The sequence below is a fragment of the Aythya ferina genome, assembly GCF_964211825.1.
Source record: "Aythya ferina genome assembly, contig: HAP1_SCAFFOLD_46, whole genome shotgun sequence".
Classification (NCBI taxonomy): domain Eukaryota; kingdom Metazoa; phylum Chordata; class Aves; order Anseriformes; family Anatidae; genus Aythya; species Aythya ferina.
In genome coordinates this window covers 85,182-103,973 of record NW_028181457.1, presented here as the reverse complement: position 1 = coordinate 103,973, position 18,792 = coordinate 85,182, and the positions used below count along the sequence as shown (strand labels likewise).

General features: G+C 45.6%; 3 protein-coding genes across 3 annotated transcripts; all 3 read right to left on the bottom strand.

Annotated features, from left to right (window-relative positions):
* Window positions 1-839: 839 nt before the first annotated feature.
* Window positions 840-2,194, bottom strand: LOC311428354 (zinc finger CCCH domain-containing protein 11A-like). The gene is made up of 3 exons (XM_084539865.1): window positions 2,136-2,194; window positions 1,660-1,721; window positions 840-1,115 (listed from the first exon to the last, which is right to left on the bottom strand). Exons 1-3 carry the CDS (start codon window positions 2,166-2,168, stop codon window positions 848-850), a joined length of 363 nt encoding a protein of 120 aa, XP_084395991.1. The 5' UTR covers window positions 2,169-2,194; the 3' UTR covers window positions 840-847.
* Window positions 2,195-2,398: 204 nt separating this feature from the next.
* On the bottom strand, window positions 2,399-6,242 carry LOC311428353 (zinc finger CCCH domain-containing protein 11A-like; the record flags this gene model as incomplete). Its single annotated transcript, XM_084539864.1, has 6 exons — window positions 2,399-2,475; window positions 4,129-4,620; window positions 5,140-5,205; window positions 5,409-5,510; window positions 5,777-5,839; window positions 6,230-6,242. The coding sequence occupies 6 exons, from the start codon at window positions 6,240-6,242 to the stop codon at window positions 2,399-2,401; spliced, it is 813 nt and encodes a 270-aa protein (XP_084395990.1).
* LOC311428350 (zinc finger CCCH domain-containing protein 11A-like) lies at window positions 5,777-16,254 on the bottom strand. Its single transcript, XM_084539862.1, has 10 exons — window positions 15,406-16,254; window positions 10,694-10,746; window positions 10,132-10,306; window positions 9,810-9,929; window positions 8,907-9,030; window positions 8,274-8,476; window positions 7,561-7,680; window positions 6,975-7,055; window positions 6,570-6,680; window positions 5,777-5,839 (listed from the first exon to the last, which is right to left on the bottom strand). Exons 3-6 carry the CDS (start codon window positions 10,183-10,185, stop codon window positions 8,361-8,363), a joined length of 414 nt encoding a protein of 137 aa, XP_084395988.1. The 5' UTR covers window positions 10,186-10,306; window positions 10,694-10,746; window positions 15,406-16,254; the 3' UTR covers window positions 5,777-5,839; window positions 6,570-6,680; window positions 6,975-7,055; window positions 7,561-7,680; window positions 8,274-8,360.
* Window positions 16,255-18,792: the final 2,538 nt, after the last annotated feature.

The following is an 18,792-nucleotide window of genomic DNA, read 5'->3' as shown; positions in this document are numbered from 1 at the left end:
GCTGTAGCAGGCAGCAGAGCCAGCAGCTCAGGGGAGCAAGTTTTAAAACCAAGAGGCACTTAAACAACCTTTCATCGACCCCGTAACTGCGGCAGAGTCCCGACTGCTCGCCCCGGAGTCCTCACACCAGCAAAAAGCACCAACCAAAGCCTGGGGGAACTTTGGTACAGCACAAGAGAAGGGAGTGGGGGTAGCGGAGCCGCATGGCAGAGCTGCTGCTTTTCACCATTTGATCCTCCCTGATAATTGAAAGGAAGGCTGGGTGGGCTGACCCCCACCCCCACTCCTGGCAGCAAGTTTGGTCCACAACACACTGCAATAACGATTCTGCTCCCTCCCACCCCTACAGCTTCATCATCTGACACGGGTACAGTCAAAACAATGGCATACACGAGTAAAAGTCAAGAGTTGACATAGTAACTCCAGGATTTGGCTATCAACTGTCCGAGAAATCAGAACACCGAAGCTTCACAATGTGCCCAACATCGAGTTGTGCCAAGGGCGGAGGAAGGAAGAAGCTTTACGTTTCAGCCTTCAGAGCATCGCTCCATCAGAAGATCGATTTGTAGCCACCATGGCGTGCCAATGGAGATCTTTCTGTGCCAAAAGAAGTGCTTTGTCCTCTCAATATCGAAGGTAAGAGAACGGATGCACAAGACCTTAACTCTGACCAGCAGGGAAATTTAGGACAACTGAGCGCAGATCCTGCCAATTTCTACCACTTTGGACCGTGCTTTAAGTCTCATTGCAAAGCCTCAGTTAGAAAAAGGATCACCTCAGGGTATCTAACAAGAAGAACAGTTTTAATTTTTTTTTTTTTTTTAATTCTACCATAGGACTACGCAGTTCAACTGTCAATCATCTCGGAGAGTTCAAGGAGGAGGTCATCCTCGTCCTTCCCTGGGTCTAAGTCGATTTCGGCTTCCAGTCTGCCTCCTGAGATTTCCCAAAGTAGCTTCTCAAAATCTTCATCCGCAGATAAGGGCGCGTTCCCTGTGGAACTCAGCCGGCGTGTCCGTGCCTCTTCTAGCTGGGAAGAAGCTGAGGTCGAGGTCTCGAGATCCATCTCCATCTGCTCCTCAAATCTTTCCGGGCTTCCAAGATGCACTTCAGGTCTTGGGAGAGCAAGAAAGAACAATCAGGATATGCCATTTCTTAACGGGAAATCCCTTTCCTGCAAACCGGCTCTTAAAACTGTAGGCAAGCCCTCCTACGCTTCAATCTTACACAGGGATTGTTATCAATCAACCCAGGGCTACATTTAGAGCCCGATGCGTTACCAGGTACATTTTTCAGTCTGGGGGTTTATCTGTGAAGCCAGGGCACCTGGAGTTGAGGTGGCATTCTTGAGGACCAAAAGGCAGAGGACACTACTCATCATCTATCACCTCACGAGGAAGTAGAACTTCACCTCATCCTCGTTCAGGTATTCAGACAACCCAAGAAGTCACCGGAAAGCTGTGCTGACTTGCAGCATTTCAAGAAAGCCTAATTAAGCAATCCTGCTAGCTGCTAGAAAGTGGTTTCAGGTGACTTATTCCTTTGATGGATTTGGGCTTTAATTATCTCAGAACCCTCATTTTTTCCCACATGTGACAGAACTTATGTTTCCCTGGGGATATACACTGATTAAGAAAAAGAACAAGTTGGGGTTGTCACCTGTTTGGGGGATTTTCTTCAAGTCTGATGGCTGGGACGTGCTCCGGCACGTCTGAAACACCCTAGAAAGCAGCAAAACAGTATTTATGACACATGGGTAAAAGATTCCTTAATAGCTTTTTCCTCCACACTGCTTCTCCTCTGGCATTGCGGAGCCGTGGCCAAAATACAAAACCAAGGTGCTCCTGAAGAAAGTTCACATTCACCTGGAGGTTACTCATGATCTTGTGTCTTTTAAGAACATGGCATTAATGGACAAAATCCCCCACACCAGAGAAATCACAGCATCAGAGTACCGGTTAAAGAGTGCCATTCATCTCATAAATACAGAAGGGTTCTACAAGCATCCTGGAGACAGCTACTGGATTTCAAAGGAAACAGAAGGCCTGCAGAACGTTTGAGTTTTCCACCTTTTCAAATAGAGGAGGGTAGAAATTTAACAAGGGATCCATCGCTGCATTAGCCCCTGGCCTTACCATGGCTGCTTTTCTGGCTGGAGGTCCCATCATGTCAGCATCAAAGGCAGTCTGTAGTTCCACAGCTGCTATGACAGAGGGATAACTCCCAGGTGCCTTACGTTTCAGTGCCTTCTTCTTGGGGAAAGTGACTTTCCCACGCGAAGGCTTCGCAGGTGTCATAAAGCTGGCTAGAGTAAAAGCAAGAGAGAACTGATACAGTCTTGCTCTGCCTCAGGAAAAATCCAGGTTCTCTTAATCATTTCCACAGTCCTTCTACACACTTAAATGCATTTGGCCAGCACAATTACACCGCCATTGCCTGGATTCTCAGGAATCTTTTCCACATAGGAAACTCTGTCTACCAACAATCCATACAAAGGAACAAAGAAACCGAAGAGCTACAGTAAATAATAATCCAGGACAAGGGAAACCTCAGACACATAGCAATCCTAAGTGCAAGCTAGGTTCACAAATATAGACGGCTTTTATATTTAAAGTCCTGCTCCCGCTAGGAAAGGAAAAAGCAGCAGTTATAGTAGGACAAGAGTGTATGCAACTGTTGTACCAGCTTCCTCTCCCTTGCAGTGATGTCCCACAGTTAAGTTGTTCTACAAAGTCCACATTTGTAGTGTCATTTTCTAGTCTCCCGTTCCCTACCTAACATCTGGCTGGCAGGAAAAGAAACAAACTAAGAAAAAGAAAGTACACCCTTCGCTTCGTAGCATTGCGTGGCCAAATGCACCCAGCCAGAGTTACAGCATGAGAATTGTCATCTTCTGTCTGTATTTCAGAAGACAACCTAAGTAACTCTTAACCTTCAACACTTACTTTTAGCTTCCTGGCCCTGAAATTCAGCTGCCACTTTCCCTGCTGGTTCAGTATTAAAGAAGCCAGCAGTAGATTTGACAGCAGCTTCCTCCTGCCGAAGCTTCTCTTGTTGTTTTCTCTGTTGCCACTTCTCCCACCGTCTCTCTTCAAAGCTCTTCTCTGGACATTTACGAGTTCCACTCTGCTGAGTGGGCTAGAAGGAAAGAAAAGGAGTGCATGAATAGGACAAAAAAAAAAAAAAAAATCCGTGGAGATTTCGTTAAGAAAATCTGATCAGCAATCCCTCCAAAATGGTCTTGATGTGGAACAGCATATTAATATTGTTCAGGTTACTGTTGTGTTTTTTTTTCTCCATAAAATTCTGCCTGTAACAAGAGCCATGCTTTACTACGGACACAGTCTCACATATCTGCAATATCCACTATGGCAAGCTTCTTTAAACAGCTAGGGTGTTCTGCTGTACATCTATTTATCACATTCTTTTTAAGCAGCAGAAAGTCATACAAGTTCCCCTATACAGTATCCACTGACAGATTGATTTCCTTGAACACAGAACTCTGGCCTTCTGTATTAAATCCTTCATGTCTGACAGATCAAGTCAGTAAGAACAAAAAGAATTCCCTCCACGTTAACTGTGTAGATTTCAGCTGGTGCTAACAGGGTTTCTTTGTTGCTGTGGTATAGACAGACTGATTCCAAGTTTGAGGATTACAGAGCTGTCTGGAAATGCTGCTGGCGATAGGATTTAGACTGCACTGCAGCTCCTACCAGCTGCTGAAGGGTAAGAACACACTCAAGAGGGTGGCACACGGTGAGTAACAAAACTTGTCAGAATTATCAGAAATTGTACGAATGGATGTGTGTCTTCACAGAGGACTCACCTGTACATCAGGTCCAGAGGAAAGTTTAGGAAAAGGCCGGTTCAATTCCACTGTCTTCTTTTCTTCTTTTTCAGGTGCTTTAAAAAAAGACAAAAAAAAGTGTTGTCAACGGCAGAAATAAAGAAAGCTGGGTACTTGTTTCCTTTGTGCATTTATTTCCTTGTGTCCCATGAGAGAGAGAGAGAGAAAGGCTACAATGTGCAAGCCATTCAGCATTTATCCATGAAGCAGATCCTGAGCAAACTGAACTTGCTCAATATGGGAAGCACCTCACTGGGTCAGGCATTAAAGCATCTTATTACCTGTTAGTTTTGTGCTCCATACAGATTTCTGCTCTGCTGGGGCAGGTCCGGGTTGTGCTGAGGGAGCTGGCACATCTCCTTCACTCTGCTGCATCCGCAGAGCTTTCTCACGCTTTATTTCTTCCAAGGTTTTAACACGCACTTCTCCTTCCGGCTTGACTTTTCCTGCCGGCTCCTTCGCCTGCCCTTTGCTGGGCCCGGACAGAGCGAGCTGCTTCTTGGACTCACCCTGAATTTTGCTCTTGCTATGGCATTCTCCTGCTTTTTTCTTCTCTTCTACCAAGCGATTATTCTTTTTTTCGGACAAGGCTTCAGAGAAAGTTTGGATGCGACCTGCACGAGCAGCTCTTGCCCCTGCGCTGGAATCTTCAGTTTTACCATGCCCTTCAGCCTCGGCTTTGGCTTGAGTTTCGCGTCTCTGAAGAGCTTTCTCACGACGGATTTCCTCCAGTGTTTTCACATGGATCTCTCCCATCGGCTTGGCAGCCTTCCCTGTCATCATCAAGAAATGAGGAGAAGCACCAACATTTAAAGAGAGTCCAGCAATATTTTAAGTCTCCAAAATTTGTCAGAGCACTAAGGAAAACTCATCTTGAGCGTTCCCAATAATGCATCTTAGAACAATATCCTTAGGACAACATTCTCCTCTTCCTCTGAGCCACTTGTATTTTGAAGACCAGCCCTATCCAGAGAGAACTGCTACACAGAAATGCTGCTTTACTTTATTACTTTTTCAGACTGCATTTCAAATTCCTGCTCCTGGCAGTGGTTCTATTCTAATTGTACGTAACGGTTCACAGAAGCAGCTAAAAACCTCGACAAGGCACAAGTAGAAAATAAACACACACCTAGAGCCAGAGTTCTGATAGTGGCTGTCAGAAGAGCTTCAGCACTCAAGCAAGAGGCGTCAGTTCTTTGTTTTCGTTTAAATTAGTTTGTAGGGATGTATGAAAGCAGTCCAAGTTCGTGGAAAGGAAGGAGGAGAAAGCATATTTAATATCTAGCTGTTACCTCTCTCAGTACTGGTCTGCTTAGGAGGTAATCCCAGCCTGTCCTTCAGAGACTTGGGAACTCGAACTGCAAAACAGAAAAAGAACGAATTAGGGAGGCTGCATAATGTCAACTTCAGGTTCACATTTCAAAACAAGACAGGAAAGGTGACTTTGAATCCCAGTGATTACGACCTCAGCCAACATGCAAAAAGAAACATCACTGGAAAAGGACAAACAGAAAGACTAAATACGAAACCCAGGAATCCAATCCAGATGCCCGTTTAGTACCTGTCTCTCTCTTGGGTGCTTTGTCAGCATTTCCCGGAGCCTCTACCTTCTTCCCCAGCCTTTCAGCATGGCTGCGCTTCACTGGAAGGCTGCTTACATCATCTTCAGAGAAAACAAGGAATATTGTAAGAACTTTTCTTTGCAGGAAGGTTTGAGAACAGTCAACAATAAGCTTCTCTTTTTCAAGCATATTTTCATAGAATTGCCTTTCAGCTGCTAAATGATTTATTTATTTATTTATTTGCCATTTCTGCCGTCAACACAGATCTCCACTGCAATGTATTTTCCTTTCATACATCACAAATACTCTTTAATGCAGTCATATATAGAAGGCAGCACCTACGTAACAGCTTGTAAAAAGTTCTTACCTGCAGAGGCTTTCCGTTTTCCTTGTCTATCAGCAAGATCTACTCGAACCACAGGTTCCTCCCCTAAAACAAAAGGGAATTTTTTTTTCTATTTCACAGAAACCAGTAGCCAACAGAAATAGTATCCTGTTAGCCCATGTCCAAAAAACCCCAGTCAGACACTCTTTTGACAGCTAAACCACATAAACTCATATTTTAACTATAATTAACATAGAAAAAAATATTAATAGTCTCAGTGCTTGCTTCAAATTCCAGCTGAGATAGTAGAGAGTGAATCTGAGTCTGCTTGACACCTATACTTTGTGCAGAACAAAGCTGCATAAGCAAGCAGAATATTCTTAGGTACAAATGCTGAGAAATATTCCTTTCTAAGGTGAATGTCTACTAGTAAAAGTACTTCCACACTTTTTTCCCTTTAAAAGGCATTTGCACAGCTCTAAACAATTTATATACAAACTCCTGTCATACTGCGTCCACACCTGCCACTGTACGCCTCTTTAATGCTTCAGAAATTGCTTCTTATATAGCACTGGCTTCTACAGCTCTTTCTTCTCGTTACTCTTCTGTTTTTCAGTTACCCCCCTATTTGCATACTGACACTTTTTTTTTTTCTCCTGCCGCTGCACTTAACCTGAGCACCAAATCTTTCCAGTACAACCAGGGACTTTAAGCATAAAAGCACGTTTTGAACAGAAGGCAGCACCAGAAGGCTAACATGGGTGAATTGTTTTAAGTATTGCTTAACCCTCCAGTTTAGGAGTAATGAAATCAAAACAAAAGCATTCATTATTACCTTTCTTGGAAGACACTGTCACAGTTCTCACCACTGTCCGGACATTTTCCTCTTCTGGAGCAGGAAAAATCATAGAATCAACGGGACGAAGAGACGATCTTGAAGAACCTTCTGTTCAGAGCAACCAAAACATAAGGAAGTTTACCCAACATAAAAAACTATCACAAAGAACAAAAAACTTTAAATGACTTGTTACTGTCAAAAATACAGCAAGCAGAGCATGTAAAGAAGAGAGGTGACTAATTTGCCTCTGGTTGCCCTTTGAACTCCCATTTAGAATACCAGCTGGCTGAGAATCAGGTTGCTTTATGCCCCCAGCTAAAAATGGAAGTCTGTCCCTCAAGCAGCTCCCAGTCACCATCACCTGCCGTGAACAGGATAAGAAAGTAGGGAATATTAACTCACCACCGTGTCTCTTATTTTTTTCCTTCATCTTCTGCCATTTGATTTCCTCAAGTGTTTTTATTCCAAAATTCAGATTGCCCTCTGAAAACAGGAAACAGTTCATGAGACAGGCTTAGAGGCACTCACTGAGGACCACAGGTCCTCAGGCTTCTTAGCGCTCAGGAACTTTCTGAAGTATTTCGAATAAAGCCTGTCAACACTCCTCACAAGTGAAAGAGCCATAGAACCAATGGCATTTTGCCCCTCCTTTCATCCTTCAGGGTTCAAAATGTAGTTTTAATTTTAATCCATTTACACGATATTAGATCCCTCTATCGTTAGATATGGCTTATCAACAGTGGTTGCAAGGCTGCACGTGCAGCCATTTAAACTCCATGCTGTGGCCCTGTTTTGTTCTCCAAAAGTAAAGAAAAGGAGTTCACCTTTCTGACCCAATGGGCACATGATGGTATTAATGGCAGAAATGAGATCATGGAAATAACCGACTCCATTCAGCACCCCTACATTTTGTTGTGTTTTTACACCACACTGCTTTTGAGTTAACTGTCAAGTTCTTCTGATTTATCCTACTAAGGTGCTGGCATACCTTGTTTAGTAGTAATAGAACTGCCTTTCCGAGTGGAAATCACCCGTAATCCATTTTTGCCTTCCGCAGCTGGATGCTGGATGGGAGTTTTAGTTTCTTCTCCTTCCTCAGAAAGTTGGTCTGAAGGGGAAAAATCGATTCAGTTATGCATAGACCAGGTTGGTCATGATTACGTAGCTCATGCAGTGACACTTCAGCCCATGGTTCATATAAAAAACTTTGTTGCTGTTTTGTGTTTTTTTTTTTTTTGTTTTGTTTTGTTTGTTTGTTTTTAAACAGCTACACTGACCTGATGAACTCCTAAGTAGAATACACTAGGACAAAACATCTAGGACTCTAGATTCTCTCTGCAGCTTTAACTACTACACAACACATTGCTCTTCAGACAGAAAAAAGAAATTTCCTTCCTAGTTTCATATAGAACTTTACACAAAAGACCAGCTAAAGCCAGGAGTGGTTCTAAGCTTTCCTCCAACGTTTCAGGTTCTGTCCACCGACTGCCAGACAAAGCCACCAGTGACCTGGCCAGACTGCCTGCCCTATTGCTAGTCAGACCTCAGGTCATCTGTGATTTATACATTCATTTACAGCACAGATTCCTTCAAGAACCGAAGATTTAACACATTCATTTACAGCACAGATTCCTTCAAGAACCAAAGATTTACACAATCATTTACAGCACAAATTCCTTCCAAGAACCAAAACATGCTCACCATCATCATCTTCATCATCATCTGCAGCACTGATTACAACTGGAGGGTGTGTAGGGCTTGGGACATTTTCAGAGTTTTCCACTTTCGTCACCCCCTTAGCTGTGGAGAGGGATTTGACTGGACAGAAAGTTTGTTTTGCTGCAGTGACATCTGAGCCACTTTCAGATCATCGTCCGCGCACTCAGGCGGACTTGGCAGTGTAGCTAGAGGAAGACGAGGATCATCGGTAATATGGCAGTTTAAAACTTTGACCACAATGCAAAGAGATGGTAGCAAAGGCAGATAACCCGCACAGACAACGAGTTCAGCATCTCCTTTTGCCCATCCCATCACTGCTTACGCCGTGAACAATGACTTCCCTTCCAACAACAACACATCTCCCTACCACCCAGCAAAAGAGGAAACAACAGGAAGCAAACTGCAAGGCAAACATCACACTAAGCAAAGAGAAGCTGAGCACGAAAGCAGAAAACAAACACCAGCAGTACACTCGGTGCAGTACACCTATGACTGCAGACCTTTTCCTGCCCTCACAAATGAACAGTTACCTGACGCCCCCTACAGGATTGGCACCCACTAAGTACTACTCAAAATTAATTCTTCAGCGCTTAAAGAAAAAGGACCTAAACTCACTCTTGCTTGGTGGTAAGAACTGTCCATCGATGTAACGTCCCTTTGCATGATGAAAAGCACAGTTGGCTTTCTGACAGCCTCCCGGCTGGTTCTCCCAGTAGCAAGGAATCTCACTGCGCTTTTTCTGAAGACAGACAGAAAGAAAAGCTTGTGATAACATGCACCTGAGGCTTGCAAAGAGATGCACAGCTCCAGATCGTGACAGCTGTCACAACACAGTGCTGAAACATCATTCCAAAGGTCAGTTTCTCAGTTAAGTGTAGTATTTCTGGGCATATTCACAAAGTTTGCATAAGCTGTAACCACTATGCACATTTAGTTTGGTCATCACTCAGTTTGAGAAGACAGGCACTCTCAGACATCAGTTGAGGGTGGCTTAAACTAATACACCTAGGATTATACTAGGATTATTCAGAGGGAAAAAGAACATCTGAAATTGCCTAGGTTAACCCTGTCTAGAACTACTTCTTGGACACTTAGTTCTGCTGCACCTTTAACTTTCCCCACTTCCTACCCCAGGCAGCTACAACAGCGTTATCTGAAGGACTGTGGGTCAGAAGACACCTGATAGTTCATTATCAAGCCTGCTCCCATGAGGATAGAACAGCCTGTTTATTACCCCCCTGCTCCAGCAGGTTTTAGCAGTCTATTTAACAGCTATTCTGCATCTCTTGAGAAAACTGTCAGCATCTAATAAAAAAAAATAAACAAATATCTTGCTAAGACATACCTAAGGCATTGATTTTATTTCCCTCTGCTTCCTCCCACCCCCTCTCTTGGTAACAGAAACCAGTATGATTTTGAAGCAAACAAATCTATCCTGCAAAAGCACAATCAGTACACCTACGGCACTGAAAAATGCTTTTGTGGATTTATTTTGAGAACACATTGTTAGGCACTCACGTCAATTTCCATGTGTCTGAATCGGCAGACATTCCTGAAACAACGACCCTCCTGCCACAGCTTGCAGACTGTCTCATTGCCCAGAGCAGCTTCGCAGTGGCGGTAGGCACATTTGTCTCCCTGGAACCAAAAGGAAACCAACAAGGAAAATAGAGTACAGCCTCAAAAATGGCCATGCTGCTGCCTCATGTTGCTACAACTGAATTCACAATCTATCTGGTTCTCAAGTTAACCAAAGACCAGTGTGCTTCCTCCTCCTAATCTACTCCTTCCTGAAAAAAAAAGGGGAAAAAAAAGCAAGGCAAAGGAAACCCTGCCATACCTTGGTACAGGTAGAATAGAAATAGAAGTAGCAGTCATCTCCTTGTTTAGACATGCCGACGAGTTCTGCTAACAAGCTTGGGTTCTCTCCACAGGGACTTCCTCTGCTCTTGGAGAGAGCTGTCTTCACCCTTGCTTGGGCTGAAAGTCTTCTACTGGCTTGTGATCGGTGAAATCTTCTTTTTAAAAGTAACCCGAAAGAAAGTAACAAGTGAAAAATAATGAGGAACCAACATTTTTCCAGCTTTCTTCAGTTAATCAAATCAAGTTATCAGTCTCTCAAAGAGAGCAAAGCCTTGAAATCAGCTGTTACATGAACTAACTAAATATTAAAGTTCTGTAAAGCTGCCAGGAGCTTTGTCAGCAAGCGTTCTCTTCCACGTCCTCAATAATATGACTTGGAGCACATCTGGAAGCCTGAAAACGGAGTCACTCCTTAAAAAACCACCTGATGATACATGCAAGTCAATAATCAACTATGGCTACAAATAACTTCTCTAGAACACAGTTAGGACGCATTAAACAGCACGTTCCAGGCCCTGTGGGTCTTCGATTTCACCTACCTGGACAACCTCAGCAAAGTTATCGATCTTCAAAGGCTTCCAGTTAACTGCTCCTGTAGGCCGAACCAAGACTGAATCCGTGAATTAATAATAAAGGGGTAGGAAGAATTTTCCTCCTCACTTTGCCAAGGGAACCTCTCATCCACAATTCAAACATAGGATGCGCTTTTAAACAGCTTATAACTAAGAGAGGAAGCAAGTCCATTTGAATGCTCTCTCAGACTGGATGCAGCCAGGGTTAGTTAGCTCTTCAAAAAAATAAAAAACAAAAACCAAAACAAAACAAAAACAAAAAAAAAAACAATGCATTTAGAGATGAACTCGTGATTCAAAGTGGCTGCAAAAATGAGGCTCCATCTTCCACAGCCGGACAATTTAACTTTTTTTTTTTTTTTTTTTAATTTAAAATTCAGCATGTTCCAATCTCTGGTCTTCAAGATTTCTTCACCTATTAAGAAAACACAAAAACCTTTCCCCGTCTTTATTACCTGTACAGCAAAAAACATACCAGTGCATCTAAATCCACAGATGTGCATACGCATACACACATCTGTGTTTATACACACACGAGGAGGGAGTGAGAGAAAGTTAGCTAGAGCGACAGTGAAAATCAGAATTTTTGCCTTTTCGACACAGAGAGCGCGTAAAAATTCTCTCATTTTGAGGGAACTAGAAAAAAATGGAGGCTCTACAAAAGATTTTGATGAGTATGCCTTCGAGGCCGATGCTTTGTAACATGAGGGATCTGGGGGCCAGCACACAAATATGCATACGGATGTACATGCATACAGGATAAACATATCTATGCACACAAGCGTGCACAGTAGATGTTGTATGATCTCCATATCGAGAACAACTCGTAGCCCTGATCAGACACGTAGAGTTGCAATCAATTAACAGCAGCAAGACAGCAGATCAAGGGTACAGCAAGCTTTGAGAGGCAGGGGAATGCTCACTTTGCCAGTGGCACGGCTGCATGATACCAAGGATTTTGAATTACTTTGATTTTTTGGAAGCAATTTGGTTTTTCTTTCTGCGCTGTAGCAAATACCACAGGTTTGCCATCACGTGCTGTTCCCTAATCCATATATCCATCATCATCCATTGCTGCAGGATCATGAAAGGTTAGAGAAGACGACTTAGGTCCAATTTAACAGCCAATGAGTTTTCGATGAGCAGAGCTGCAACAGATTTTATTTCGCCACAAGCATTTTTTTTTCTTTTTTTCTGATATGAAGTCAGAAATTTTGATTTATTTTTTTTTAAAGACACTAAATGTCACAAAACCTGCAACCAGACCAGATAAAGTTCAATTCAGAGTGATTCTGAATCCTTTCATTAAAACGCTGCACATTTCTGTGCAAATTATTTCTGACTCTTCTGGACAAAAGTGGATGAAATAGTTCTTACAAATTAATAATAAAAGGTTGGAAGCTTTTACTCACACAAACACTAGTGAATTTTCCAGGAAATATTGTTTTGGCAGGGAATTTTCCCAAATCTAAAATAAAGAGAGGAAAAGTTGGGTTCTCATATTAGTTACTGCTTTTGACTGCTGGACAAAGGGAATAAAAACAGTAGTTAAGTGCAAGGTTTCCTTCTCTTCTTTAGTATGGATAGGAATCGTCACTTCGGACCTTTAGCACCTTCAGAAACACACCCAGTGCCATGCAGGTTCCTCTGCAGCTACTTCTAACAATTACTGGTGCTCCTTAGCATGGAAGTTTGACTCAAAACACTCTCCAGATTTAGCTCTTTTGACTGCCCAAGGAGCTCATCATTTTGCTTGTTGCCTTCCATTTTCCTGAACAGACCGGGAACGCTGTTCAGAATCTGAATGGATCTGGTCTAAGGAATGGGAAGAAAGCAAAACCAACGATACCTTGCAGTATTCCAAATTCCAAAAAAGCAGTCTCATTTTAAAAAGGACCTCAAAAGCTTTTTTTGTTTTTTAAACTGACATCTGCTAACAGAGCAATCCAAGCACTAAACCAACTGAAGTTGCCCCTGAAAGCCTGAATAAAAATGAGTAACTCTGGTGCACTCAGCAGGTCTGTAATAGAAGTTGGTAAGGGTTTTAGATTTCTTTTTTTTGCTCCAGGGTGCTGGTAAAATTTTTGCATTAAGAGATTTTGAACCTTTTGTACCAAAGAATTAGAGATGCGCTACAGTGCCAGTAGCTGGGGGTCTGGAAATACACACCAACAAGTGTCATAAGCTTTGCCTTTGCTGAAGGAAGATGAATAGTACAAAGAAAATCTGTCTAGTTTGTTTTACAGGCTTGTCTTTCTCAGTACGGAACAAACTGACCTCCCTGGTCGAACTTTGCAGTGCCTATTCTGCCTTTGTCCTGCAGAGAAGAGCAAGAAAGGAACAAATCTATTTTTGCACCCCAAAAACACATTAGAGGAGGATTATCACACCCACCTAAGGGTACTGCCTTGTTTGTTTATAAAGCACAAAGCATTTCTCTTGGACAGTCTCTCTTGCTGGCCTCTTTTGTGCCTTCCATTTATAATAAAGATATTAAGATGCTTACCCCTTGCTTGTTTTTTTTTTTTTTGTTTGTTTGTTTGTTTGTTTGTTTAAAGAACAGTGGAAGTGGAGAGTCGGATGACAAGCAAGAACAAACACTAGAAACTCCTTGTTCTGCCCCTGCTTTTTAATCACCCAGCATCACCCCGGCTGCAAAACAGCCTCTGCTGATTTACCTGCTTGTTAAAGCACCCCACAGGCTGCAAGTGCGGTGTGCTAGGTGTCAAGTTATATTTAACGGTGCACACGTAACCATTCATCTTCCCACAGTCGAAGCACAGAACAGCCTCTTGCTAACAGAACTCATCCCTGCTGCTGCAAGAAACCTCAAGGCCTGCAGGAAAACCTCAAGCTAAGAGTTCCAAAGCAAAAGCAGAAAACGCATCATTTGTACTCTTTCTATTTGAGGGAATTCTAGCTGCTAAACGCTGCCTACATCTGAGGGCACGTTCTGAGGCTGCCGGGAAGGACACTCAACACCCACTGACAGCAGGAGTGCAAAGATGCCAGCCAAGAAGGCAAAGGTTAGAGCTGAACGCTGCCTCAGCTTCCTCCAGCAGCCAGCTGGGGGTCACCTTTCACCACGCTCTCTGAGACTCGGAGCCCCGAGTTACCGCAGCCGCCACGTACAGCTGCTCCTTGCTGGCCCAAACTACTTGAAGAGTCTTCAAACTTCAGGGACCTGTTTTATGACAGCCTCAAGATCAAATTCATCTGTTCCTGAAGGCGCTGATCGTCCTGCTGTTTCTGTAGCTGTCAAAGAACAATCCTGAACTGAGGCACTCGTCTGATCAGACAGTGCTTCGGCACAGATTTGTCTTTAGCTTGACACATCAAGGTGAAGAGGAATCGATTCTTGCAAGCAACCTCTCAAGCAGGGATCTAATAAGGTGACCAAAACGACAGATCTGTTGTGCAGATCTGAGCACGTCACTCTGCAGGGAATCACTTTCAAGCCTAAGATGTTTCACCCATCTCCCTGCCCCAGAGCGACACAAGGAAAGCTCTTAAGTAATTGCTAACCTCTTCTCAGTGCTCACGAGTCCCAAATCACTAATTTTACAATATATAAACCATGGCAGCTGGCACCTAGTTGGCACACGGTGACACTGCACACGTTGGCAGTGTCGTCAGGAGCTGGAAAGTCAGGGGTGAGGGGGTTAAGGGAAAACCACACGTCAGTTTAGCAACTTGGCTCCCGTAGGATACTTCCTACGGCAGGACTTTTAGCAAAGTCCCTCCCTCAGAGGGACCTGCTGGCTAATTAAAACGGGACTTCTGCTGGAGCAGTCAGAAGGCAGCAGGGTATCAGGAGATATCCAGTGGGCATCACTGTCAGTCTGTGGCAGTTTGGGGTCCAGGTATCAGTGGTTATGTGTGGTTTTCTCTGCTTCACTTTCTCCAAAGCTGTGAAAAAATAGTTCTTTTACAGCACTGTACAGTCACACTTTACGGATGGAACCAGCTGCATCCACTTCCAGTACGACGGTGTTGGAAAAAGGTGCCTTTGGTGGTCAGGAGCACAACAGCTCTGGTGAGGTGTTATTTAAGTGTGTTCTTACATCTGAGTTTCCTCATAGCAGTATGGAGCTGAGGGGGTCCGGGTTTCCCAGGTAAGATTGATGGTTTTTCTCCTACCAAGCACCAGCTCAGTATACAAAGCTCTGTTAATAACACCCAAGCGTGTAGATGTTAAACTGAAACTGCTTTTAAACCTATTTGTTGTTACGAAAATAGCTTCATACACCATCTTCACAGGGTAAAAATTCACATGGAAGGACAGAAAAACCCAGAAGTGCTTCCTGAGCTTCAGTTTACCAACAGCACCATCGGATTTAGATCCTGGCTGCCAGGCCAGGATGCAGGGTCTGTAAGCATTGCTGCGATGTGCAAGTGCCAAGGCAGGTTTCTGGCCTGCCCTGAATAAAATACCTTTTTTTTTTTAATACAAACAGCGTGCCAGGTACGCTGTAATGCCAATGTGCCAGCTCAATAGAGGATGTCAAACAACAGAGGCGTTTATCCTAATTTCTGGCATGAAAACACTTTTAACAGCATTCTTTTCATGAAGAAACCCCTCTCTATCTTCTCCAATGCTCCAGGATCTGCTGCTGCTGCAGCAGCCATGCTGGTACAACCCACATCTTTGCCAAATCTTTTCAATAATTGTGCTTTACCTCGGCAATGTTGAGGTCACTCCTCTTCCTCCTCCAGCTGAGCAAGCAGCTCGCTGGCTCTGCCACACCGCAGGTGCGGAAGCGAAAGCTGGGAACACAGGAGTCAAACTCTCAGTGCTCACGAAGCCACCAGGGCAGAGGGCTGACACAGAGGCACCCCGGATCCGCTCTCCCTCCCCGCTGCGAGGCTCGCAGCAGCCCCGACCCGAAGCGCACACAATGCTTCGCATGGTGATGTCACCGCTGATTCTGAGTCCCCACGTGAGGATCTGCTTCACCACTCTCAACGTTGGTGTTGGTTTTTGATTTTTTTTTTTTTTTTCTTTTAAACATTCTCAGCTTATGGGAAACCATCAGGTAAACCACAGATCGCTAGGGAAGAAGGCCCACACGAGGGAAGTCCGTGCTTTTCTTCCAGGCAGTGGCACGTGCTTTAACACGCCGCGTTCGACAAAGCAGCTCTCCCCGTTTTGCTCAGTGGCAACAGGCACGACTGCAACGCACACAGCTGTAGGCAGCACCTGCAGGTCCCAAACCCTTAACCCGTTTTTAGAGAGCACCAATTTTTTAAGTAGTGCTTTTCCCTTAATCCATGACCCCTTCTTTCCTTTATTTCTATCGGGTGGCTCTCCTCCATTTTCCTCCTCAGTGTCTGAGCAGACACTGGGAATCATTTCCGGAGGAAGGGCACTGCTGAAGCTCCTCCATCTACTCTCCGAGAAAAGAGAGTATGTTAAAGAATACATCTTTCCTTTCTTTTCCCTTTTTTAAATACAATTTCTGAAATCAACGCTGCGGCCTGGCAGCAAATACCTACGGGACTAAAGATGATTCCTCATCCTCACTGTAACGTTGTAGTTTACCTCCAAACGAACCCATCTCCCCAGGAAGCGGCCATTTGAGATGGGAAGGGGCAGAGCAAGAGGAAGCTCTCCTTAGCCTAGCTCTTCCCCCAACACCACCTCGCCACCCAGCACCAAATTCAACTCACCTGCTCCACCCGATCACTCGAACGGGCGTCCGACGCTGGCACACGCCGCAGCGGTGGTTCTGATGTGCCTTAAATCACCTCTCCGCAGAATATCTCGGGTCTGTATGCTCAAATAACGCAGTATTTGAGAAATAACGCCCAGAGCTCACACTCTGAGTGCAGCCCAACAGCACCGAAGCACCGGTAGGCTAAACATTCCGAACCTGGCAACAAGGCTGACCCAAGCAACAGCACGGAACCCTTCTGCACCTTCAGCGTGGACATCAGCGTAAGGAAACACAGACCTCCTCGATCCAAATTTTAAGCGAGAAACGCAAAAGGTCACCCAACCGGCTTGTTTTCAGCAAGCTAAAGGAGAAATTAAGGCAACAACCGGGTGCATCCAGAGTTAGTCAGATCCTGAAGGCAGTTCCTTGGGGGAACGGAGGAGCAACGCGCCAGATGAGGGCTGCCTTACAGCGCACCCCTTAGAGGCACTGCTACGGAAGGAAGGCAGAAGGTTGGAACTCGAAAGAACTCGCAAGGTGCCCGTTAAGGGGGAAATCTTTCATTTTTTTCTCAGCAGAACCTCCCCACTTCCCCCCCTCCCCCCAAGAAGGCAGCCCGGGGACTCTTTGCTTCCTTAGGGAGAGGGCAGGGACGGGGCAGGGTGGTGGGACAGATGGCCAGAGGGTCGGATGGATGGACAGACAGCCGGACAGAGGGCCCAGCAAGGCCTGAGGAAGGGCTCAGGAGCAGGAGGGAAGGGCAGGGCGAGGGGAAGGGCAGAGAAGTACAAATCTTTTTTTCCTTGTGATAACTTTTCTTGACCAAAAAACACGATTGTGAATGAGGCAAAATGAAAGATGAAACATGGGGACATGCGGATACTCACGATGATGCAGCCTTCTATCTGCATGTTCACCTGCTCATAGAGCCACACCTGGATCCTCGACCTCTGCAGAACGAAGGAGGAGAGTAAGTCGGGCCACAAACACTGAGCACTTTTGTTCTCTCATGTGTTCAGAAATACCTGCTAGCCACAGCCACGACAGCTCCCAAACGCTCCGAGGAGCAACTCTCAGGGGCAGTTTCAATGAGCAATCTGACATTTGAGCGTTATACCATCGGGTGAATACTACACGTTTGGTGAAGAACACGTTTCCAGTCACAAGGGAACACCCCTGCACGCCCGGCTACACGAGGGGGAAACGCCGGGCTCCTTGTGCCCACCAGCACGCCGCACAGCTCTCCATCCCCCACAAACCCGTCCCGGGACACGGCCAGGAGCCGAAAACTCACCGAGGGGAATCCCCAGACCCTCCCCACTCCCCCCACACCTCCCAAATCCCCATCCCCGCCCCCTCCCCGCGGTACTCACGTTCTGCAGGTAGCGGAAGATGAGGTTCTGGGGCGCTGCGTTAAGGGCTCAGCACGGGGACGACAGTTCCGGGCTCGGGACAAGGCCCCAAACCCCACAGCGAGGCCTCAGGGCCCCGCGACAAGGCCTCAAGGCCCAGGCTGAGCCCCCAGGACCCCAGATCCGAGACCCCTGAGGTCCGAGCCGCCCCCCACCCACCTCCCCGGCACCCCCAGCCGCAGGAAGGATACGATGGGCTGCACAATCACCTTCTGCACCTTCTGGTCCTGCTCGCGGTACGCCGTGGCTGCCGCCACCTCGCCGCTCCTGCTCCCAGCACCGCAGGCAGAAGAGGCGAAGGCTGATGGTAGAACAGGGCTTGGGGTGAAGGGAAAGCGAGGGCAGGTGGGTGCAGTCTCTGAGCTCTCCTCCTCCTGATTTTGCTTTTTCTCCCCCATTACTGAGCTGGCAGAAGTCCCCGTGAAGTCCTTTGGCACGATGAAGGCCTGCGTGAGCTCCAGCAGCAGTTTCGTCGGCGGAGGTTTTCCCTGGTGGGGCCGGGGCGTCACAGCACACACACACACACACACACACACACACAGAGACGCGTGGTTTTGTCCAAACATTAAGTATTTACAACAAATTCGACAAGCGCTTTTCCTCTGCCAGCAGCAAATGCCTGAGGGCCCCCACAGCTTCACAAATCATAGCGGGAAGAGCCTACCGTGCTGCGAAAAGTTCGGAAAATAATTCAAAATTGACCTGCTAGGGGAAAAAAAACGATGGCTGGTGGCAGGGTACACAATACACCTGAATCTCAGCTCTGTCCTCCGCAGGGTCAGTGCCCATGCCCAAGCGCAATGCTGATGGCACCCGAACATTTGCTGTAGCAGGCAGCAGAGCCAGCAGCTCAGGGGAGCAAGTTTTAAAACCAAGAGGCACTTAAACAACCTTTCATCGACCCCGTAACTGCGGCAGAGTCCCGACTGCTCGCCCCGGAGTCCTCACACCAGCAAAAAGCACCAACCAAAGCCTGGGGGAACTTTGGTACAGCACA